Consider the following 24,554-nt stretch of genomic DNA (forward strand, 5'->3'; position numbering starts at 1 on the left):
AGTTTATTTTGTGGTAATATACTCTTGTAAATGTACTGCTAAAAGGCACTTGATGGGTTAGCATGATTGGTTGAATAGTGATCTTTTAATTGTGAATTTGAGGTGAAACTGCTGCAGTTGTAAAAACATTACACCTACTTTCTAATAGAAGGCAGCTGCTCCCCTTATTAATCAACGCAAAGATAGTTTTCTTTCAGGAACAGAAGAGATACATTATACAGTGTAGACAGGATATACACCCAACTACATCGCCACTCAGCCCAAGAGAATCTTTTCCAAGCTAAAGGTTTTGTGGACTACGAAGATGCACAGAGCCATGCTTCAAGTCCTAAGATGCAAAAGTCTTTGCATCACTTCTCTGAAGAGCTAGCCTTAATTTAAGCCCAAAGAACAAAATACTTTTACTGGGCACTCAAGTCTTCTTCACTGACTTGAGAGAAATAAACTATTTCTCAGCTATATGTAATTTCAATTACATACTTCTGGTTTCAAGTGTAAAAAGTTTGCTCTTTACAGGTGGAAGAATTGAAAGACTTGAGATATTTGGAAATATTTCTCATTCCCCCGTTTAATAAGCAGCAAGATGTTTGCATATAATGAAAGCAGGTAAATAAATTGCTACATATCAGAAAACCTTGAGGTTATCAGCAGCAATCTGAACATAGGCCACCTGATGTCTCACTCATTAGTGAAGCATCACGCAGCACCTTCAGGAAGGCTGTAAACACTTTGCAGTCCCTGTTGATAACTTCTACCAGAAGCGTATCACTAGGACTACAGACTGAGGAGAAGCTGGGAAGTATTTGTTTAACCACACCCTGTCCCACTCTCGGGCCATTTCCCCATCTATACCAGCACAGCGATGCACAGAGCAACACAGCACACTGGACAGGGACCTGACCCGTATCCTGATCTAGCTCATCCTCTAGTTCCACAGTTCTGCCAGCACAACTAAGGCAAATGAATGCTGAGTGCTACCCAACCAGCACATGGGGTACAAGCTATTTTCTTGCTTAGAACATAACATGCAGGAAATTTTAGGAACGCTAAACCAACGAGCCTAGAAGGAACAAAGTAACCCAACAACATAAGAGGAATAAATGGGGCCGCTTGTGTGCTGGTTTTGGAGAAGAGGTCCACAAAGAAAATTCACATTTCAGTGCCAGAGTCCAACCCCAAGAAGAACAGTAGTGACAGGTACAAGTCAGCTGCATGTGCTTCTGATCTAAAAAAAGCAAGCAGGTAACCCATGGAAGTCCCAGAAGTGAAGGAAAATGCCAAAGGGTCGCTAGTATGTCAGCTGGAAGTGCCAGGGCAGGTTCTATGAAAGAGTCCTCTAGCTGGTATTAAATCATCCTTTCTGCAAGAAGCAGGAGGAAGAAATGCAACTCCATGGCTATGAGTAAATTTCTCAATGGAAAATATGTTTTGAAGCCAGTAGGATAAAAATATTCATATTACTTTGGAAGCGATTCACATTTTGGTAACAATGTACCAAGTCCAAGCAGAGAAGATTAGCTCTCCAAAAGCAACTCAGATCATACTCATAGCCCTTAAGTTTACGATTTAGAAAGCTTCAACTTATACATGACAGTTTCAACCTGCTGAAGAGCTCTTATTCAGAGATTTTCAGGGATTCCTCAGGACACGAGCTACATGTAAAGAAAAAATAAAAATGTTTCCTAAAGAAAAACTAAAGAAGATCTTAGTTTCTTAACACAAAAGATATTAAAAATACACAGCACATACATTAAAAAGGTCACCTTCAGCATGTTCTTAGTGTCATCACTTTGCAAGAGCTCAATGAAAAAAATTAACATAGCTATTCTTAATTTCAACTGAATCCTTTCTGTGACAATTTTCAAAGATTCAAAGTTCCTGCCGGTGCCACTACATTCCCACCACCTTCACACCTCAAGTTCTACAAGGCAGTAATAGCAGAAGGGTAAAAATCACTAAAGAATCACTTGGAACTGCAGATCAGAAATCACACGTTGAAGACCTACTTTGATTGTTCCCCATCACCACCCTGTAAGGATCTTACCACAGAACTGATGTACCGTCACTCTCTCATATATCCTTAATTAAGTGATTATATGAAGAGTTTTGCATGTTATGAACAAGTGCTTCTCTGTCATGTTTTGGTACTTCCTTTCAGTAAAAAGGCTGGGTTTTAGTATACAATTTTACATGACTTTTTCTTGGTGGTATCATCCCTTCAAGTAGTTCTGCTGCACAACTTTCTCCTAATTCCCACTCTGGTGCCTGCCTGGCTGCTTGTTTTGCCCCATAGTGCAGCAGACATCTTAAGAGGGTTACGTGGAAAAATAGGATTAGCAAAGTTTCCTCCTGCTGCCTCTCCCCTTTCTTGTAGTGTTATTTTTAGCCCAGGTCAGTTCACTGCTATGACTCACACGCAGCATGACCTCATTTACTGCTAAGCCTGCACAGAAGGAAACGGTCACTGCAAAGAACAGGGCTGCAGTTGAGCTAATGCTTCCTCAGCAACCCAGGAGCAGAGCTAATGAAGACATTAGTTTTCTGTGGAGGACTATGCAACAGATTACTCACATAAGAAAATTCTTTTGTTGCAATTACCAAGTTCCTCAAAGTTACAGAAACAATCCCAAGGGGCAGCTGGGAGATTCTCTGTGCTGGACTTCGGAAAGAGCACTGTAACATTACATTTGTGTTTTCTACATTGTATGAGCTTTGGAGAAAGGCTCGATTGCAACCTAATGCCTTACAGTATCGTAACAAAATGGATTTCACAGACACCAAATGTCCTTCCAAGGCACCCTAACCAGCCTCACCTTCAGCTGTCATTGCAGAAACCAACCGGTACGACAAGGACTTCCAGAAACAATCAGCCACTCCTTCCCAGCAGCGGTCACAGCGGATGGCACAATAGAACAGCACCGAGCAGAATGTCACCGCACTCCACTCGGTGCAAGGTACACGTTGTGCCAGAGTATGTTAGTGCACGGCTTCAGACCAGCAGAATTTTTTAGAAACAGCATTGTTGCTCTGGAATACTCTCAAGTGAGAAAGACAGGACTTCTTATGAAGGTCTGAATTGGACCTCAAGCTCCAGGTTCAGCTACTAGCCCCCAGAGTCTGTTTTACATTTCTCATGCACTATTTTCCATTGCTCAGCTGCAGCAGAGGAACACTACTTTTGCTCTCCTCCCAGATAGCTAAGTCATCTCATTCACCACATGTATACCAAACAACAAGCACAACCAAATCCTCAGCTTCACTGGAGTCACTTGTAACCCCTGAGGGGAGTCTACACGGTCCTCTGCAGTCAGACACAAAAAACTGAGTAAGCACCAGTCAGGAGTCTATCAAAAACTCCAGTCACAGTTAGCTGGGTGCTGTAACAACTGCATCGGTGTTATGAGAGGCACAGTGCAACAGCTTAGACTTGATGCTATTCTAACATCACTTCCAAGGCTTTGAACTGATTTGGAGCATGAAGTTAGAAGCTTGAGGCACAAAAGTAGGAGCCATGTGGAAAGGGTCTACACGAAGGCTTAGGTTTTGAGAAAAACGAAAGGTTCAGGTTTTATATTCTGAAACTGAAGCAAATGTTCTGTAACATTCTTTGCATCATGGCATCTTCCCGCTTTACTCACACAAAGATGTCGTCTTTTGGCATGATATGATTTAAACCTTCATCCATTTGGAAGATTTTGTGGAATCGATGATTATACACGTCTGTCACCACCATCTAGAACAGCAAGTGATATTTGCAAAGAGATTATAATAAATATTTACATAAACTTAGGCAAACTAAATTCAAGCAACAGTTTATTCATTCTTGTTGTGATTTTTCAGCATATCTATTATCAGTACTCTGCTTTCTATAAAAGCACCAGCAGCTAATCAGCTGTATTCATTAAGATGGATCAGAAAAACAAAGCAAGCAACAGATTGATTTTACAGAGGTATCAGGGAGATGCAGTTCCTACAGCTGCTAATCAGGCTGGTAGAAACACCAGCACAAATCTCAACATCAGAGTGACAACAGGCTATGATTTTAAGCAGAGATCACTCACATCTGTAATTAACTGACATAAAATGAAGTGCTACGCTAGCATCCTGAAAACATTCCCCATCACCTATGAAATCATTCACTTTATGAAAACCTCACCTGATCCCTTTGTTACCAAAAGGATGTCCAACAGGAGGTGGACCCAAAACAGACTGAGCATCTCACATTACTAAGAAACTACACTATCAGAAATGCTGGAGTGAATAGAATACACAGACATTTAATGATTTATTTTATTTTACAGTTAAAAACTGCATTCAAACTTCTAATGGAATAATGACAGAAACATATGACTAAGCTTATTAGCCATTTAAAAGCTAACTAAGACACCAAAATGCTTCGAGAAAAAAAAAACGTTTATCAAAATCACTATGTTAGAATTTTTCCTTACATTTTCTGCAGGAACCCCAGAAATTTTGGAGAGTGATTCACACAGATCTGAGATGGCCCCCATCATTGGCACCACGACCCGGTACTAGAAACAAAGATAATATCATGCTTACACAAGGCAAAATAAACCCATGTAAGGCAGAGGGCAAGACAATGGATACAAAACTTCAAATTTGTAGGAGTTCTGCTGAAGTTAAGGTCACAGACACACACATTAAGGTTTTCTGGATTTCAGCTCTACCTTACAAAGCCAGGATTTGGAGGGAACAAAAGAGCCTTAAACAGCTGGCCTCCTGCTTTGGTAAGGCTTAATTGTAGCATAACACACACACACACACACACACACAAAAATACAAAAAAAGCACACATGACAACCTGCTGAGTAGATAACCCTGCTGGGTTATTTTATGTATTTAGAAAAAAAATCCTATAGCCATTCTTCCCTGATCTTGAAAAGCAGGATGGCAAACTTGTGTGTACTGCATATGAGAATGGATCTGCCTGAGCAGATCAGATGACTCAAGCTTGCAGTTGACTGGAAACATCATCTGCACCAAGTGTAGCTTACTTCTTTTAAAAGCTCTGTTCTGGACATACTCAGAGCTCACCCAGCATAGGACACACGGGGCACTACACTGCACTGGGTCTGGCGAGGATGTAGTTAATCTTCCTCATAGCAGCCTACGTGATGCCATGCTTTGAATTGGTGGCTAAAACAATGCTGATATCACACTAACGTTTTAGCCACTGCTGAGCAGTTTCAAGGCTGTCTCTTTCTCCCCGCTCTGCCCTCGCAGCAGATAGGCTGGGAGTGGGCAAGAAGCCAGGAGGGGACGCAGCCAGGACAGCTGTCCCAAACCGGCCAAAGGGCTATTCCACACTTACAACCTGATGCTCAGCAAAAATAATTGCGTTAGAGACAGAAGGGGTGATTTGGGCAATGGCTCGCTTGTGGGAGGTGGTGAGCGATCTCCTTTGTGTTATTTGTGTCATCATCCCCACTTCCCCTTCATCTATTAAACTGTGCTTTTGTTCTTCCTATTCTTCTCCCTTCCCATTCAGGGGAGGGTGTGGGGAGTGAGGTGCTGTGTGGGTGCTTGGCTGCTGGCCAGGGTCTGTACACCACATGCATGGAGCTACAAAAAGTAAGAGTGGCACAATTCAAGAAACCCTTCACCCTGTACAGCAGAAATATCTCGCCAGTCTGTAGGGAAGTGCCCTACCTCAGATGCTAAACTTTGGATAATCCACTGAGTCTGCTTTCAGTGCTCTGAACACTTCTCCGAAGACAGATACGTGACCTTCTATAATGGCTAGCTGATGTTGTGCAAGCAGAAACGTGCATGAATGCCAAGATTTGGGTGCACCAGAATGCAGACACCTACAGCTTGATTTAGCAGGGCATCTTTTCTTCATCAAGGAACCGGTACTGTATGTTTTAGAGAAGGACTCAAAGGCACAGTAGTAGTTATAGACAGGCACGCATTTAGAGAATCACGTGGAATACACTTGCCTTGACTAAAAGGAACTATGTATCATTATTATTCACTGGGATCTTCTCAGTTGTACTATGTGCATATTCATCTGTGGCCGTAACAGGCTCTCAGTTCACTTTCTCCTAGCACAACCCATACGGTGTCACACACCAGAGGTGAGAGGTAGTGGTGCGTACCTCTGGCTTCTCAACTGGGAGATCACAAAATGCAAATAACTGCTTACAGGGAGACTGCAGGTGGGATGTGGAACAGGCACACGGCCAATTCATCTAGAAGAGCTCCAATTACTGAAAGTTCAGTTTATCTTGATTCAAAGTAGAATTTATCCTTTCAACCTCTATGCCACCAGTAATCTTGCTCAGCTTCTCAATGAATCCCCCCTCTGTTCTTTCCCTTTATAAAGCCTTGGTGACAAGTGCAGCCGTCCTTGATTTCACAGTTGTACAAAAAGCAGGACGAAAATTCGTTGCTAATTCAGCCTACTGCATCTACCAACCCCCTCTCTGCCAAAATAACAGTGTATATACAAATCACAAATTTTAATGCACAACACATGCAAATATTGAAGGTTACTTCAGGTATGTGTGCGCTCACCAATAGGCCTATTCGAAAAAAAGGAGAAAAAACTTTAGTCTACCCTGGAAATGAGCAGGCTTTAAAAGCAATCAAGTCATTCTCCTCTCTTTTTTTGCAAAAGGTATTGTTTTTTTTTCAATTGTTTGAAACTGCAAGGCCTTACTCATTTAGAGTCAGAGAAGTTTCACCTGTACATTTTCCCAGGTACATTTTATATGAGGTAAACATGACGATGTAAACATATAACTGCCTTCAAAGAACAGCTTATCACACAGATGACCTCATCACATGAAAAATTAAGCCACTTTCAGCTGACCCATGACCTTGGTCTCATGAATCGAGTTTTTAGAAAGCCTTTTGATTTCATACATTTAAATCCCGGTTTTTACAATTAAAAAAGGCCATCCCTCCTGACTCAAAGGCAGGCAGTGTCTTTTAGGTTACTTGAAATGTCTCAGCTTTAAAGCTTAAGAGAAAGAGACTAAGATTAAAAAGAAATGCACATGTTACTCATGCCTCACCTGGACAGGTCTGCGCTGTGGGTCTGCGTATACCAGGGTAACTTCCATGAGACGATCTCTCCTCAAAGGCAGTGGAAGGGTTAGGTAACAGAAGGGATCAAAGGTCACAGAAACTTTAGAGCACTTGGGACAAACAAGTGTAGATTTGAAGAGACCGTGAAAAATATCCACAATGATAGAATCATTCCTCAGCCTATGGTTCTCCCAGGCCTCTTTTGCTACCACCTGTAAAAATAAAATCTTTCTCAATGACACTTCCAAGGCTCTGCAAGCACAGGGATCAAAGAAAATTCAGAAAGTTACTGCTGACAGATACAGAGAAATTTCACAGACAGGGGGGTGGGGGGGGGCTACCCTCTTTCCAGCCTAACGCACACAGATTTTTCTCAGTGAAACTAAGGCCTTGTGTTAAGTCAAGTGTAATTCATCTGTTATAGCCAACTCACTTGGCCAGGTTTGCTTTGATGCAAGCAAAGCCAGAAGCATGAATGGAAGCAAGTGGACAGCGACAGGATTACACGCTGCTCCTCAGAACAGAAAGCTGCTAACTCTACTTTACCCCAGGAGGAATAGATTGATGTCCCCTGCTTTTAAAGGCAGCTGTGGTTACAGCTTCCAAGAAAATAGAGAGTTTTTCTTCGTGGAAGGGTCTATTACTTGACAATAGAGTATAAAAGAAGACAAATTAAAACCCCTTGAAGACTTTCACAATACAACTTCAAAATTCCTCCTGTAAGGACAACAAGTAACTAGCATTTGTCTATTCGATGTGATTAGAGGCTCATCTTAATATAAGATTTTTAGGTTCCGGTACAATACTGTATTTTTTATAGCGCATCTTCACTTTATCAAATGAAGTAAGTGCCATACACACCCCCTCCACAGTTACTGCCAGTAACCAGGATGCTGAGATGAGAACAGAGGAATTAGCTCCAGTAACTGCAGCAATACGGAAACACGGCAGAAACATTTGTGCACCTCCTACACCAAGAGAAATGGAAGTACCTAAATAAAATGAAGGCATGCTGGGCATCCTCTTCATCCCGAAACTATCACCATTTCTTGGAGGGAAAAAAAAGACTAAATATACTTCTTGTGTTGTTGCTACATGCACTGTATTACGCATGAAAAGGCAAAAAACATTATACTATTGCCAGTTAAGAGGAAAAAAAACAAATATTCACAGACTTCCCAAAAATAATTGCTTTACCTGGCTTTTAACAGCTCCTAAAGCCTTACCCCACCCTAACAATACATTTACTCTGGACTCTGCATTTCTCAGTATGCTGCAGCTGTTTGTACCAGGGCAGGAGTTAAAAGCCTGATCAGGAGAATGTAATTTCACTTAAGGAAAGACATGGCACTACTGTGTGCCTCATTTTAACGTGAGCATGGTGTTTGGCAACTTCAGAGAAACAAAGAGGTGTTTGCAGAATGCTCGTATACCTGTGTTGACAGAAGATAGAGAAAAAGGCAGATAGAGAAAATGAACACGAGATTTTTCAGGACTTTGTCAGGAAAATGGCATAAGAGACTAGTTTTCTGTATTTATGTAGCGTGGGTAACTGGAGCCCAACAGTGTAAAGTTGCTTTTACATCAGCGGACCCACTTCCACAACACCAGAAAGGAGGAAAAATCAAGTCAAGCCTCTGCAGGAGAGGCAGGTAGCTCACCAAATGTTACGTGATCAAGATCCACAGCACTACCAAGTTACAGTGAATCAACTCCGCATAAAACTAAGTTCTCTCTTTGCTTTGCCTGGTGATTTCAAACACCCTGTTCAACCCAGGTTGACAGCTGATGGCTTACATTCACCTAGAGGCCGCAAGGGAGCACACCTGAGAAGTACGGCCTCTAAGTTCATTTTGCCTGGCATGCTGCTGTCTACCAGAACACTGCTTACAACCCGGTGCCCAGGACACTTATCCAGACACTTTCTTGAGAACCACCTGGGCAACTCCACTTAAGAAAATCCTCAGTTCCACCCAACACCACATGCAAATACGACCGCTTGCACAGTAAGCATTTCCCTTAAATCGATGCAAAAGCTGCCGCCCAAACTACCTGGAGGAAACTACGGGGAGGAAGACAGTGGGCCTGAGTAGTCAAGAGACAAGATTATGGTAAAAACTGCAATCTTACATTTAGCTAACTGTTATGTCACAAGATCAATTTCCTTCCTTTTCACTGCAGAACTGTATCCGAATGGTACGGTGAGCACATCTTCCTGTCTGTCAGGAAGGACACTGATGTTCTGCTGTAACACAGAGCAACAGCTATGTGCTGCAAGGTGTCATGAAGAACCATATGGGCCACAAAGCATGGCATTCTCCCCTCCCAGCCACACTAGTAGGGAAGGTGTTTGTGCAGTCTGCGGACAGGAAGGCCAGCAAGCGTCACAAAACCCAGTTACGCTCCCTCAGAAGCACTGGATGCCCTATGCTCAAGTAAAGGGCACCATACCGAATCAGGTCTGCCATTAGCATCCTTCAGCTCCAAGTAGGGCTTCTTCTTCACTCTATTCAAATCCTCATGCAAACCATCCAGAAGAAAAGCCAACAGCTCCTGGGAATCTTGTTGCTGGTATCCTGAAAACTGAGGAGCAAACCGGCCAACCTGTGTCTGAAACATGACGCAAGAGTTAGAGGGGGGGAATATAAGCTGTGTGTAAAACAAAGTGGAATAAAAACACGTCCTAGCTTTTGCAGAAATCAACCCTATGCTACCTTACATTAGTAGCAGACCCCAGTGAGCTGGATGCTAACAGAACAGAGGGTGCCAAGATAACATTCCAAACTATTTTCTACTTTATCCCCCAACACTCGAGAGAGAGAAATGCATTTAGTGCTGTAACACTGGAAATCTAGACTATAGATGTTAATTTAGAACCTGCAAACAACCAGCACACAAAACTTACCTGCCTGATGCATTTTTTACTTTTAATTTCTTACAGAAGCCTACAGTTCCCACAATGCAGACTTGCTATACGACAGTAGCTTGAAGAAGTTGGACTTCAAGATTGGAAATACTTGCAGAAGACGCTTGTGAGCTAACACAATTGGCTTAGAATTAAGACTGAAATCAGTAGTCACCAGTAGACTCTAGCTATTCTTTAAAAATTAAAAAAAGAGCTATGAAGCTCTAAGACATAACAGCCTGGGCAGCAAAAGCCAGGAACAGCACACCCAAATACACCCTCTGCTTCTTCATGCAGCACAACACTGCCCTTTAGTGTTCCTGCTTCTAAAAACAACAGCTTTTCCTGTGGCATCCCTTTCAACAACTCGCTGAAGGAGCGGTCTGTCCAAGTGCCCATCAGAAGTTTTCTCATGAACACACGGCATCCAACGTGCTTCCAGAGTTACGCTTAGAACATTTTAACCACTCAAGATGACAACTGCAACAGAGCCCAGACTGAAGGGCTGAGACAAACACTGTCATTTATCTGCAACAATATTAGAAAGTCACAAGCAATACTGCTCTATGAAGTAAGAAGTAATGCTTATTCCAGTCTTAAATAAGAACAACCTACATTAAGACACTTTTACTGATGTCCGCTACCGATTCTGCATGTATCCTCTGAACAGAAGTTTACAGAACAACTTTAATAGCGGTAGATGTTGTGCGACCACCTCCAAGTCACGGATATTAAGGAACACCTTGTTGAAGCATAACGACCTACAACCCTACAGAGGACAATTTCTGTAGTCCATAAGACTTTTGCTCAAGGTCACAAAAGCATTTACCCTCAACTTCGAGACAGTACTACGCAAAACCCGAACAGCAACAGGGTGTACATTTACATTAAGATCAGCTCATTGTTTATTTTGTGCATTCAGGACATTATTCTTTCTCAGATTACTAAAATTGCACTTACAAACTCTTAATGTAGCTTGGATGCTTTCATTACGTTGTCGTGCAGTGCAGCATCTTCACATTATATTTAGAACAAAAGACTTTTTTTTCTTATGGGGGGAGTGTATACAACTGCTACATTCCAGTATTTTAGCTGAAAGCAGCTCTTTATGATGAAACATTAGGAACACTGAACCAATAAATAACGTGGCAGACACGGAAATGTATTTTACTTTCTACTTTATAAATTCCAGTTTTTAGATTTATAACTTGTACACCTCTTCTCACTACTTAAAATCACAGCTGGCAATTCACATTACCTTGCCCTGGTTTGTAGCAAAGATCATGTTGATACATCCAAAAACAACTCTCAGGTTAGAAGGTCATTTACTAAGTAAGGCACTTAACATTAAAAACAGTATCCAATTCCAGGTTATGACATTACTCACTGACTTAAGTTCCTTCCCTCTATCCTGAAAAGCAGTTAATTAAAACATGAAATAACACTGAAGCAGTTCTGTTGTTACTGCTTTCAGGACACCAGAATTTGTGGAAGGCATGTGATCTTGTCTCTTCTGTCAAAGACTTCTGCTACAAGAACACATAGTACTTACTTTAAACATACGTGGGGCCACGTGAGACTGTCTCCCAGACCAAATCTGTTTAATGAGCTCTGCATAGGCTTCTGCAATTTCTCCTCTCATCCCCAGGGGATTGTTCTGATTTATTTCAGCTTCGTATTTATCTTCCAGGAAATAGTCAGTCAGAGGAGGGGTATTGCTCAGACACTGAAGAAGTATTAAGGAAATTAATTTACTGCACAGGACAATAAATCCGCACGACAATGAAATAACAAACCCAGCTTTCACATCTGAACATGTACTAAGTTATTAACAGATCAGTGAAACAGAGTTTGAGTACATACTTAGAAAAAAAAATCCAAAATCTATGAGGAGGGTGGGATACTGTAATCATTGCAACTCAGAACATTGCTGAAATAAGGAAGTAACCACACAACAGACCACGGCATTCGAAAGACTCATTTCTGAAACGCAGTTTCTCTTTGCAGATGCCTCACTGACTTCTCCGCTATACAGTGTGTTTGCCCACAAGTATAAGCCTTCTTTTTGGAAGAGTTTCTCCCAGTTCATCTAGCATAAGGCATATAAGGCTCAAGGTTCATTGGCCTGTAGCTCCCTGGTTCATCTTCAGAAATTTCTTTAAAACTAACATCGTATTTGTCACCTTCTGCTCCTTTGGTGTGGAGTAATTTTATGCATGTATATAATACTACTGTAATTAATAGTTCAGCAAAGCAAATAGCTAGCAATCTTCTGGAAAAACAAACAAAAAAAACTTTCAGAAGAAAGCTATCTGCTCTTGCTGTTACATTCCTCCACATTTTGTTAATTTGTTCAGTAACTTCCACTGACACTTCAATTTGAGAACATCTCAGTGTAACGCTGAAGTCCGACGCAACACTCACCACATCTGCAATAGACCCCAGAACTGTGTGCAATGGCCAGCATACTCATCTCACTAATGCTGCACACATTAAAACATTTTCCATGTCAGATCCTTGTTGCCTAAGCACTTTTTTTCTCATTCTAGTAGTGGTCTCTTCATTGAACCCTGTCAGAAGACTTTTCTTTCCACAGATTGTGACTCACAATTTCTGTGGGACTGTTCTTGTATTTAATTCTGAAGAGTGCTTCTCTCGTTTTTTACCTGTAACGCAGAATTCATGAAGCAGGTATTCCCAAGGTTACTGAGTCCACAAAGTCCAGGTTGTGACAGGGAAGCAGAGTCCTCGCAGTTGTAAGAGTTGCAGACAAATCCAGAACCTCTGAAAGAAAGAAAACACAATGAGTTACCCGGTCTCAATAATGTTGAAGACTCACACCAAATATGAGATAAAAATTGTTTAATGAAAGGCAGCAGCCTGCATGTTTCTGCTGCTTCAACACTGGATAACATTGGATATCAGGATCATGAGCTATACATACTACCTTTGGAAACATTAATCACTACAGTCTATTATTAATTTATGCTTCATAAAACCTTGATTTCCTCTGTCTGCTAGTACACAGCACACTATCCTAATGCGGCAAATCTAGTATAAGAATCCATACGATGTATCGTAACAGCTAGCAAGAAAATTTCAGTCTTTACCTGGAAAGGCTGCTAACACACTGGCAGGTGGAGAGAAGAATATAATCCTTTCCCTCGTATCCTCAATCCCCTCAAAATGGGGCTAAACCCTAGCAGTCAGTAACTATAAAACACGTACTGCTTTACCAAGTGAGCAGGGAACTGCAGAACCTAGTTGCCTCAAAAGCAAGGTTTGGTGACAGGTACACAAGAGAAGCAGAACTCCTCACGGGGCACCATTACACTCCTTTTCTATACAGGCAAGGATGCACAAGAGAATTCACACAAGGGACGAAGAAACAAAAGAACATTCCTGCTCTTACCCCCTGCCCAGGTGGGAGCTGTTCAGTCCATAGGAGTTACTGCTATCACCATTAGTAATGACAGAAGTGGCAGACACTGAGGAATAAGAACTTGCTGATGATTTTGAAGAGGTAGTAAAGTTTCTGCTAGTTGCAGTGCTTGATCTGGGAGAAAGGAAAAAGAAGTAGAAACAGTGCTACTACTTTTGTCTCCCCCCACACCACCTCCCACAAAACTCCAAGGACTTGCCACTTTACAGTTAGTCCCTCCACACAGATTTTACTGCTTTGATCTGTGTGATCACGTTTCCAAACACTTGTCTGGAACAGAAACATCAGAGAAAAGTATCAGAAGCAGGAGTAGCAATTCTTGCTTAAACCAAAATCTGGGTCCCTGACTGAAACAAGAATGTAATTCAGATGGCACAAGCGACAGGACAGCAAGATTTATGTTTACTCATAAACCACCATGAAACAAACAAAAATCCCAGTCTTAAGGCCACAAAACACTCGCCCCACATTAAACACCACAAAATAAGTCCTCCTCTACTTAAAACCCAGACCACCCACTCAAACAGAACAGTAATTAGCAAGAACTAGGGTGCTAGGGTGAGCATAAAGCATTTTGTTACTGAACCTAGTTGATACAAGCACACCCCCTGGGTGCAAGGCACACCACCAGAGCAACATGCAGAGCACAGAGCAACCCTCAGCGCACTGAAGGCTGGAGATACTGGAAGGGATGCACGAAACAAAGCTGTTTAGGAAGGCCTCAAAAAGGACCTCTGCTGTACAGGCCTGCCTCAGAAATGAGAGGCAGTCCTCTCTCAGGAGACTGTCTGAACACCCGGAGCCTTTTTATCTGGGGAACAAACTCCCCCGGGGCCTCCAGACGCTGGATTCAGGCACTCTCTTATGCAGAGGTCAATGTATAAAACCAGAGGGAGGCAGTGGAATGATGACAACTATGAGGAACGTAGAGGTTTCTAGATGTGGCCACCATAAAAACCACCCAGGAATCTTCTGGTAGTTGCAGTTAGCAAATACCACAAGCTGTCTAAACTAAACTTAGAAAATGACAGGGAATCTGGGCTGTGGCAATTTGGGCTGACAGAGAGGAGTTTTGGATTCCCTGAGCTGCTGAATATAAAAACGGAGGCATTGGTCAGCCTCACTTACCTGGTAGAAAACTGTTGGACTTTGGAAATGGGGGTAGAGGGAGGCTAAACAATGCTAAACAACAAAATCCCAGAGAGAAAACAGAAAAAGCTTAGATGGAAAAGTTCATAACTTTCAATCTATCCAGTTGACTCCCAGACTAATCCACACAACTCCTCTCCCTGTCCAGAAAAGGACGGGAACACCATGTTAATAGAGACCTACAAGGCTCTAAAAATCAACAATGTTCTGTCACAGACAGCTTCGGCTCCACAAAAAGCAAAACCATAAGGATCAGAATAGTTTCTTTAAGCCTGAGTAATTTCTCTGTAGCAAGAGCTAACTGGGAAACCTTTATCCTCCCGATTTTTACCTAACCAAACACACAGAATTGACTGCAGAAAGGCCCAGGACACAACACCCCACACAGCAGTGCTAATTTAGGCACCCAAAACACAACAAGAAATGATGCCCTCGAGGTCTGACTCGTTCTTAAGGTGGCTCTGAGTCTCAAAGGATACAGACTAAACTCACATCTTCATACTCAGATGCTACTAAGAAAAAAGGACTGTGAAATCTTGGCAGAGCAAAAACTGAAAGACAACAAGCTGCAAGGGCCAAGAGGAGACAGAACAGCTGGAGGCCTTGCAAGCTTGGAAATAAAACATCAGCAAAAGAAATACAGACGGGCATAAGTTAAAACAGAAGCTTCCGGCTGAAAACGCTTGATGTGAGCCAGCAACGTGCTCTTGCAGCCCAGAAGGCCAACTGTACCCTGGGCTGCACCAGCAGCAGGGTGAGGGAGGGGATTGTGCCCCTCTGCTCTGCTCTTGGGAGAACCCACCTGGAGCCCCGCATTCAGCTCTGGGGCCCCCAGCACAAGAAGGACAGTTAGAGCAAGTCCAGAAGAGGGTCACGAGGATGATCAGAGGGCCAGAGCATGTCTCCTATGAGGAGAGACTGAGAATAAAATAGCTGAGCTGGCAAGGACCTCCAAAGATCATCTAGTCCAACTGCTTGGCCTCTTCAAGGCTAACCAAAAGGCAGAACACGTCAATGAGGGCATTAACCAAACGTCTCCTAACACCGACAGGCATGAGGCATCAACACCCTCACAGTAAATACGTTTTTCCCAATGCATGAAGCCTCCCCGGGTGCGGCTTTGTGCTGGGGTTGTTTAGGCTAGAGAAGAGGAGGCTCCAGGGAGACCTTCCAGCAGCCTTCCAGTATCTAAAGAGAAAGCTGGAGAGGGTCTCTATCAGGGCAAGGGGTAACGGCTTTCAACTAAAAGAGGGTAGGTTTAGATTAGACACCAGGAAGAAATTCTTTACCGTGAAGGTGACGAGGCCCCGGCCCAGGCTGCCCAGAGGAGCTGGGGCTGCCCCAGCCCTGGCAGTGCCCCAGGCCAGGCTGGATGGGGCTGGGGGCAGCCTGGGCTGGAGGGAGGTGTTGTGCCTGTGGCAGAGGGTTGGAATTCGACAGTCTTTGAGGTCCTTTCCAACCCAAACCATTCCTTAATTCTTTGATCTCACATCATGGTTTTAAAGTGGTTTTATTCAACCCAACAGATTATAGATAAACCGTTCAGATCATCAGTAACCTCTGAAGTCACAACAAACTTGCATTTCATTTTGCAGCATTGAGTATCCGGCTTCAGCTTCTTCTAGACATTGGTTTGTGCTCATCTCCATCTGCTGCCTGTAGAGTTCATTTAATTTCCATTTCTCGTACACCGCAGAAGCTTTTAAGCATTCAAATAACCTTTTAATTTTCTCACTGGTATAATACTAACTTTTAAGTAGGCCAGTACAAATACCATCTGCTAGTTCTTCAGCAGTTCACTCGACTACTTCTGAAACCTCATTAAGCTACTTCTCAGATTTCTCAACCTAAAGGCACACAATTATTCCACATGCCCTTTATCAGTGTGCCGGTGTGTTATGAAAAGAAAATCTGATTCACACTCAGAATTTCCCTACTGGACCACCGAGGTTGTTTTCTTTTGGCCTCAGGGCTGCTACAGGAGCTTACTTCCCAGAGGCTGACGCAGAACTGGAATCATGTTTCCACAGAGTCCAGCAAGTACTCAGGGCTCCCATTCTTGATCCCCAAACACACAACTTCACATCTCGCAGCAGTGATGCACACTGCCCCTACTCTACCAATTAAAGACAGACATTCCGAGACTTAGCACACAACCTTTCAAAAATGCATAGAAATGGCAAGGGAAGAGAAATCTGGAGACCAGCAGTATAAATCTGCCATCTTTATCTAGTATAGAAACTGCGAGGCCTTGTGGTTGATCAGCACAAAAGCTGCTAAGATGAATTATTGGAAAAAAAAAGCTGTAGAAGACTTTCAAGTGGTTGGAAGACATAAGAAAAGTATTCTAACTGAGCTAAGGTTACCTTCAGAGCACACAGTAAGTGAGTCCTTTCTCTATAAACTAGGAATACAAAAAAAAAACATTAAAAATACTTTGACAAAATAAATGTCAAAGGAAGAAAAGATGGAACTTGTATTTAATTGGAAAAGCAGGGACCAGAATGAATTTCCATTTAGATAGCTCTTATATGCAAAAGCTCCTTCAACAGATCTCACATTCTCAATGCTGCTCACAGCACAGCATTTGCGGCAAGCACTCACATAGCAAGAAGTAGAGACCTGCCCACAACATCTTTAGCCCAGTTGCTGAAGGGTTACCCTGAAGTCACCAGCACACAAGGGAATAGGATCAGTTTCAAATCTGAAAGTACATTTAACAAGGCATTAGGTACCTACAAAATGCCTATCAGAGGTCTTCAATTGTCCAAGAATTTCAGGGGTGTATTATCACTGACTGGTGCATCAGGTTGAACAGATGCCTAAATCAAGACAGAGCAACTGAAGAAAAACGCCACGTGTTCTGCGAAGAGCGAACTAAGAGACATCTCCTCGACGTTTTTACTGGAGAGCGTCCTAGGAAGACAGAAGTGCCCTGAGTGCACAGTGCTATCAGTAAACGGAAGAACAGGAGGAGAATTCATTCCCTCTTCTGAAAAGCAATTTCAAACTACGGCAAGGAGAAATCACTCTGGTCCTTCAGGAACAGCAAATTAACAAACAGCAGTAGCCAGGCGCACTCCGAATATATCCCCCATGGAATGCTATGGAGTTGAAAAGCCTTTTTTTCCTGTTAAAGGCCAGTCCACTTGATGGCCGGGGATATCAAACACGTGGAAAAGAGACAGAGTCTCTGACAAGAAGCAAGTGGTGTGGAAAAAGCCTTGTGGCAGGAAACCCCCCCCACCTCACAGCCCCCTTCTGAACGTGTGCTCGGCAAGCAGTGAGTGACGGACCCCCCAGCTCCCCAAGGCCTCCTCGGGCACACGGGCAGCAGAGGAGACGTTCGCCAACTCCTCCACCGGCATCTGAGAGCTCTACAGCCCACGTGGCTTATGGCATCAGAGTTCTAAACGTTGAAGAGCTTTCTCATAAGCTTTTAATATTAGTGATGCGGCCCAAGGAAAAAAGCAGGGCAAAAGAGTGACTGTGAAGGAACGTCAGACACAAAGCGCTGGGGACTGCACCCGTCCCCCCGCAGAGCCCGGGGCAGGTGGTAGAAGAGGCTGGGGGAGGAGAGAAGGTGGCTGCAGCTTACTTTTAGTTTCCTCACTGCTCTAGGCTATTAGTTTATTACTAATACCTGCTGTTAATCTCCTGACACTGAATCTGTTTTGCCCGCAATGGTAATTGGTGAGCCATCTCCCCGACCTTATCTCAACCCTTGAGCCCTTTTCCATCATATTTTCTCCCCCAGTTCCTTAGAGAAGGTTTGAGACCACCATACCTACCACAAACTGCCTCTCCAGTGGGCAGGATTAGACAACTCCTTGGGGCTACAAGCTCTGTACCGTCCCTGTGGCTACCCTCCTTCCCTTCCTCTCACCAGCTCTGTTTGGTTCCATTGCTCAGGATCACCCACAAATCTTGTATGTGTAAGTAGCCTGTTATTTTGTGACAAACTGAAGTCTTAAATACACAATATTGATTTAATGTAACATGTATATGCACACACAAACCTCAAAGAGGAAGACAAACCACATCCCAGCCCTATGCTCCAGGTTAGCCAGTCTTGCCAGCTGGTAAGAACAGTTAAAAATGCTGGCAATGTTTCATTGTAGCTTCATAAGCTACTCTTAAGAATATAATGAAAAAAATTAAAAATTCTCAAAATATGAAAAGTAGCCAGAGAATATTCAAATATCAAATAAATTACAGATCAGAGTAATAACTATTTATACATTTATATCAAGACATGCCAAAAAAGGGAAGGAAAACAAATAAACTTCAGAAATGATTATGACTGATGTCAAGAGAAAGCACAGAGCAATTATAAATGGATTAATAAGGAGTAACACAAATGATTCAGGAAAGGCATTAAATCTAGCTTACTTGCTAAGAATATATTAAATAACAAAAATACAGCTTCAATATTTCTTTTTAAATATCTGAGAAAATAGGCTAAAAGTTGTGTGAAGTAACTTCTGTGAAGAACAGCAGGAAAAAAAAAAGTAACTTATACTCATGACCCAGCCTAGCCTACCACCCAGCCCCAACACCTGAGGGGAGTGAAGGCATGTAACAGGGGAACCATCAAAATGCAGGAGAAAAACTCCCCAGACCAACAACACCTGTTCAACACAAAGATCCAGCAAGACGACTGCTGTACAGTATTAGTAGTTTAAAGATATAAAACGACATGGAAGGCATTAAGGAAAATACTTCGTGTCCATCAACACCTTTGTTATCTGTCTATGCAAGAGCAAGAAGTTCTCAACTTCTTCCTCCTTCCGTTTCAAACGGAGAAAAAAATTTAAAGCTCAGACTTTGTCCCAAGTTGTCTTACACAGCACAGCCACCTTTGGCGTAGGACTGCACAGTATTAGTCCTGTAGGGCTTGTCATAACAGACATTAAGACATACTGTTCTCTTCAGAGACTGCCCGTGCCCTGGCCACATGGAAATCTTTGATTAGCGCTGCGTGCACCGAGCAGCACACACCAGCGTCAGTCCCAAAGAGAAGGGGCAGGCCAGCTGCTTCTTTCTCTCTGTCTTTCCAAGAGGGTTTCTGAGCAAACGGTTAATATACATTTAACCCACAAGACTAAATAAGAGCACAAAAGCCAGAGAGCAGAATGTACTAAACCAACTCACCCAAGTGAGTAAGGAAGACATCATATGGAACATACACACATGGTTAAACAGAGATGAGGGGAAAGTAAATAGTTAGCCCAGACAAAGGAACAGATAATCCTGTACGTAGGAATGATGTAATTCTTCCAGCTATCATTATCAGCATCACGTCAAACAACGTCACAAGTTCAATGTTATAATAAGCACTTCTTTATTCCTGCATCATTAGAAAATATTAATCTACATCCTGCTAGCCATTTTTATTTAAATACCACTAGACGTAAGTTAAAAGTCTTTACAGCTAGATGTAAGTTAAAAGTCTTTACGGCTAGCTACTAAAATACACCCTGAGGCCTGGGAGCACTACTGGGCTGAAGCTTTGCTTCAAGTGGAAACAAAAACTTACGATCTGATCTGTGCACAGCCGCCTCTCTAATACCAGCTGTCAACCAGTACTCGATTATGTATGTGACGTGACTATTTACATGCTTTTCACATCATATTCCTATAGGAAGGTCATAGTGATCCTGTGGACATTCTCCTAATCCATTTCTCCAGCACTGCATTTCAAAGGAACGGAATCGTTTCAAAACTGGTTTTATTGTGACAGTCCCGTCTTGACCCCAGTCTTTAAATTGAACTCCAGGAAGATCTTAATAAGATCAATTGGCAGCAGGTTCCATAAGTTAACTGCATTGTATAGAAAAGCATTTCCTTTATCAAGTCTGATGGCCTCATCTTCATTGGATTTTACCTTCTGTAGTGTAACAGTGGATAACAGCAGTTCCTCACCATTGCATAGAACTTACTACATACATACAATATTTCAATCACACTCGCATCTTACTCATCCCTTCTCTAGAGATTAGATAGAAGATCTGTGTCAATACTTACATGTTTCTAATTGTTGGTGGGTTTTTTTGGCTGAGGGGAAGCTGCATGTTTGTCACACTGTTTCTATGCCCTCTTTAAGGGGGAACTACCAGAACTCAGAGCATTCACACTACTGGCAGCTTTGGAAATATATGCCAAGATCCTTTTTTTCTTCTATAGCAGTAAAATATAGATTTTTCACTATGCAGTCTGCAGAGTTAGCTTTTTAAGTAGACTAGCCCAACATAAATAGCACTTCTGTCTCCTAAACACTGCAGAAACCTAAGCTATTTAATCCTTACACAACCTATTTGAAATGGGCTTTCGGACAGAAGACTGCTGCTAAAACAAGAAACCAGCTGTAGAACAACTGAAGGATGCTTATATTCAAGATTTTACATCCTCCAAAATATCCAAAACAAAGAAATCCACAATAACCAGTGATAACTAGGCTTTCATGTGACATGAAGACACAGTGACTAAAACCAAGTAAACAAGCTGGACAAAATAGTGGAAGTCATCAGAATATGCTTACTTTGCCAGGAAATGCTGTCTAGGCCAGGTGTCATCTTCATTTTTCACTTCTATTAGAACAATCTGAAAGAGAGTTCAGGTAATAAAAAAAACAAACAACTGAAAATCTGCTACGCATTTTGCAAAATCATTAACAAATCACATTCTCAGTATTTGCTCAATGTACGTGACAGGGAAAGAAAATAGCACGTGAGAATCTAAGAAACTGTAAACTCAGAGATAAAGCATTGCTCAGGAAAACATACTGCAAACTGCAGAGCACTTTTAGTGTACACTGCCATCCTTTACTGTGAGCATGGGGGGGGGGGGGGGGAAATGCCCCTTACCTGCCCATGATACAGGCCCGCATCTTGCACAGTGCTATCCAGCTTGCTGAGCTGCTCAAAAGTGTTACTCATATACCTGTTCCATAACCTAGTTTCCTTCTCAGCTGGGATGTTAAATAGTTTTCTCATTTCTTTCTCAATAGTGGCTGTTCAGGAAGAAAAAACACCAAAATTCCTAAAACATGAGTACTTTTGGGAAAAAAAAAAAAGCCAGCCTTCTAGCAAGGAAGTACAGCATCGATTGGTCAAGATCTTTTGAGTAGGAAATGCACCATGGAAGTTACAATTGCTCATGTAACTTCTCCAGTATTTAGTCTGAAAGAAAGAAATGCAGTTATTTCAGTCGTGCATTTGCATATCAGGCCCTCCATTCGATAATGTGCTGAACACACTGAGAAACTTCTGCCCAAAGGCCAACTTTTGTGGAACAGTCATGATTTGAAAACATGGGCTCAAGAAGTAATTGTTTTCAGCTACCACCAGCAAATTGGAAGAAGCATCTTTACAGACACATATGATAGCTGACATTCAGCATTTTTACAGGTGAAAGTACAGGAATGATACACAGAGGCCACACTTCAGGAAGAACAGAAGCATAGGATAAGCCATTAAGAAAACATCTAAATATTCACACACAAAGAAGGAGTCATATAAGAACCAAAGAGAGAACTGCTTTACACAAGTGACGTGGATGTTTCTCAAGAACACAGACCAGTAAGCAACGCATTCCTCAAAGCTTTTAACAACACATCTCTGCACTGCATGCAGTCACTGTGGCTAAAAGAAACTTCAGGGCGTTTCTAGTCCAACCACTCAAAGCTGAGTTAACACTGCATTCAGACCAGGCTGCTTGGGACTTATCCAACCAGGTCTTCCAAGCTGGTAGGGAAGGAGGTTCCCCCTCCCTCTGGGCCCTGTTCAAATGTCCAGCTGTCCTGACAGGGAAAACTTTTTCATTATATCCAACTGCAGTCTCTGACGTTTCAAATGATGACTGTCTGCCGTTTTCTTGCTTTGTGTCTCAGTAAAGAGCCTGACTCCATATCGCAGGTACTGCGAGGCTGCTAAGAGGTCCCCCCAAAGCCTTCTCTTCTCCAGGCTAAACACAGCTCCTTCAGCCTCTTCTCACACGTCACATGCTCCAACCACAACCATCTTTTTGGTACCCACTAGACTTGTTCTAATTTATCAACACCTTTCTTGCTCTGAAGGGTACAAAACATCTCTTGATGGAGTATCAGAACGCAGGTTAGTGCGTCAGAGAGCTACTTACCGACGGTATCCGCTTTGCTGAAGTGGCAGCTGATTACGTTGTCAGGATCACTGCTCTCACACAGCTTCAGTTCAAGAAGATAAACTTCAACTTTACAGTGCTTCACAAACAGACCGTATTCTACTACCTCCAAACAGAAGGAAGATGCGACAGACAAAGCACAAACAAGAAAGTGAGAATCGTAACGCTCTGTAAACTACACTTCTTTAAGCGTTTTTAAAAAGTTAAAAAGTTTTTAAAAGTACTTCTTACCCTGAGACCCGTTTTCAGCTAACTGATGCACTAAGCCATTAAGTCTACAAAACTGATGCACTTATTTCATTTCCTGCCTCTACACTAAGGACAACTCCACCAGTACTATTATTTAACTTTACATGCTTATATACAAGTGACTTGCTTTTAAGCTTGCTATTAATTTAAATACTATACTCACTTCCTCATATTCTCTTATTGATGAGGAAAACTACATACAGCACAATCCTGAAGTCTCTTCCAACACTCCATGCAAGAGTAATATTTCATTTATAAAATGAATAAAAGCCAAGTTTTAGTCTATTTAAGACTGTACAGGAAAAACACATGGTTTCCCAAGCCTTAAACTACTAATTCCATATCAATTTGAAAATAGACACTGAAAAGTTTGCCCTATTAAAAAAAAAAAGGGTATTTTTTTTTTTTATTTGCACAGAGCTTTGCAGTTGTAAAGCCTATGAAACTGAGATCATATTTCATTTAACCAGCAGGTAGAAAAAGTAAGGTTTTTCATGTGACATCAGACTAGCTACAATCTACATCCATGATCCATATCTTTCTCATTTTACAGAAGGTAAAAAAAGAAATAAACAACACTTGGTCCGGTTTTGGAAAGAAAGGAAGAATCAAGGCTAAGACTTATTGTAAGAATTTGGCAAAACTACGCTTCCCTTTTCTGAGCTTTTATCGGGTAACATAAGATATGAAAGGCTGTTTTTTTACAAAAAGATCTTCAGTATTTTACTGTTACAACAGGAACAGAAAGTAAAAGTCAGGAAACTAGGCTGTTTAAAAAAAAAATGCAAAGGAACCCATTCACAAGTTCTCAGTTTCTTTTTAGAAGAAATTTTAGTATACGGGACTTCTTGGTCTCCAGGATTCTTGACTTAGAAACAAGTGAGAACTGCATTCAGAAATGGAGGAACTCTTTCCAAGGAAAAGTTTCTGATCAGATTACTGTGTCTATTCATAGAATCACAAAATGGTCTGGGTTGGAAGGAACAAAGACCACACAGTTCCAACCCCCTGCCATGGGCAGGGACACCTCCCTCCAGCCCAGGCTGCCCCCAGCCCCATCCAGCCTGGCCTTGGGCACTGCCAGGGATGGGGCAGCCACAGCTCCTCTGGGCAGCCTGGGCCAGGGCCTCACCGCCCTCAGTGAAGAATTTCTTCATGACATCTAATCTAAATCCACACTCTTTTAGTTGAAAGCCATTACCCCTCCTGGTTCTATCACTACACTCCATGAGGGCCCCTTTGGATACTGGAAGGACAGATGAAAGTCTCTAATCACCTGCAGATGTCTTTTAAAAAGTCTCTCATCAGCTAGCTTGCTCTCTCTGCAAAGTTTGCCAAAGTAAAATTTGAGTCATCCCATTAGACACTGTTGTTCTCAGAGTGCTGTCCAAGTGCTGAGGAAGCACGCTGGTACAGACATTCAAGCTCGCTGCTCTACGTTTTGTACATCAATACACTCTGCATTGGATCTTTTATGGAAACTGTCCCAAAAACACGGTTTGGAATTCTGAAATGAAATGAACCACAAACAAATCTAATCTTCCTGTACTTGTCATCAGACACACAGCAATGGAAGAAATCCCAATTTGCAAAATT

General features: G+C 42.2%; 1 protein-coding gene across 6 annotated transcripts in view; it reads right to left on the bottom strand.

The window, feature by feature from the left end:
* Positions 1–24,554, bottom strand: part of USP4 (ubiquitin specific peptidase 4) — a 46,363-nt gene that overhangs the window by 19,200 nt on the left and 2,609 nt on the right. For 2 of the 6 annotated variants that reach the window (XR_005823109.1, XM_040569213.1), the window contains exons 4-13: positions 22,689–22,815; positions 21,416–21,561; positions 21,091–21,152; positions 13,371–13,514; positions 12,625–12,742; positions 11,511–11,684; positions 9,505–9,663; positions 7,041–7,265; positions 4,449–4,532; positions 3,639–3,733 (exon numbers count right to left, since the gene is read on the bottom strand). Coding sequence is in view for 5 of the 6 variants with exons in the window: in XM_040569213.1 (XP_040425147.1) it covers positions 3,639–3,733; positions 4,449–4,532; positions 7,041–7,265; positions 9,505–9,663; positions 11,511–11,684; positions 12,625–12,742; positions 13,371–13,514; positions 21,091–21,152; positions 21,416–21,561; positions 22,689–22,815 (1,334 nt within the window). In the remaining variant the exon portion in view is untranslated. Of the gene's footprint in view, positions 1–3,638; positions 3,734–4,448; positions 4,533–7,040; positions 7,266–9,504; positions 9,664–11,510; positions 11,685–12,624; positions 12,743–13,370; positions 13,515–16,044; positions 17,254–17,323; positions 17,466–18,789; positions 20,440–21,090; positions 21,153–21,415; positions 21,562–22,688; positions 22,816–24,554 lie in introns of those variants that run through there. The other 4 variants (XM_040569215.1, XM_040569217.1, XM_040569216.1 and 1 more) reach the window with 4 other exon arrangements.

This window comes from Cygnus olor, chromosome 10, assembly GCF_009769625.2.
Source record: "Cygnus olor isolate bCygOlo1 chromosome 10, bCygOlo1.pri.v2, whole genome shotgun sequence".
NCBI classification, from domain to species: domain Eukaryota; kingdom Metazoa; phylum Chordata; class Aves; order Anseriformes; family Anatidae; genus Cygnus; species Cygnus olor.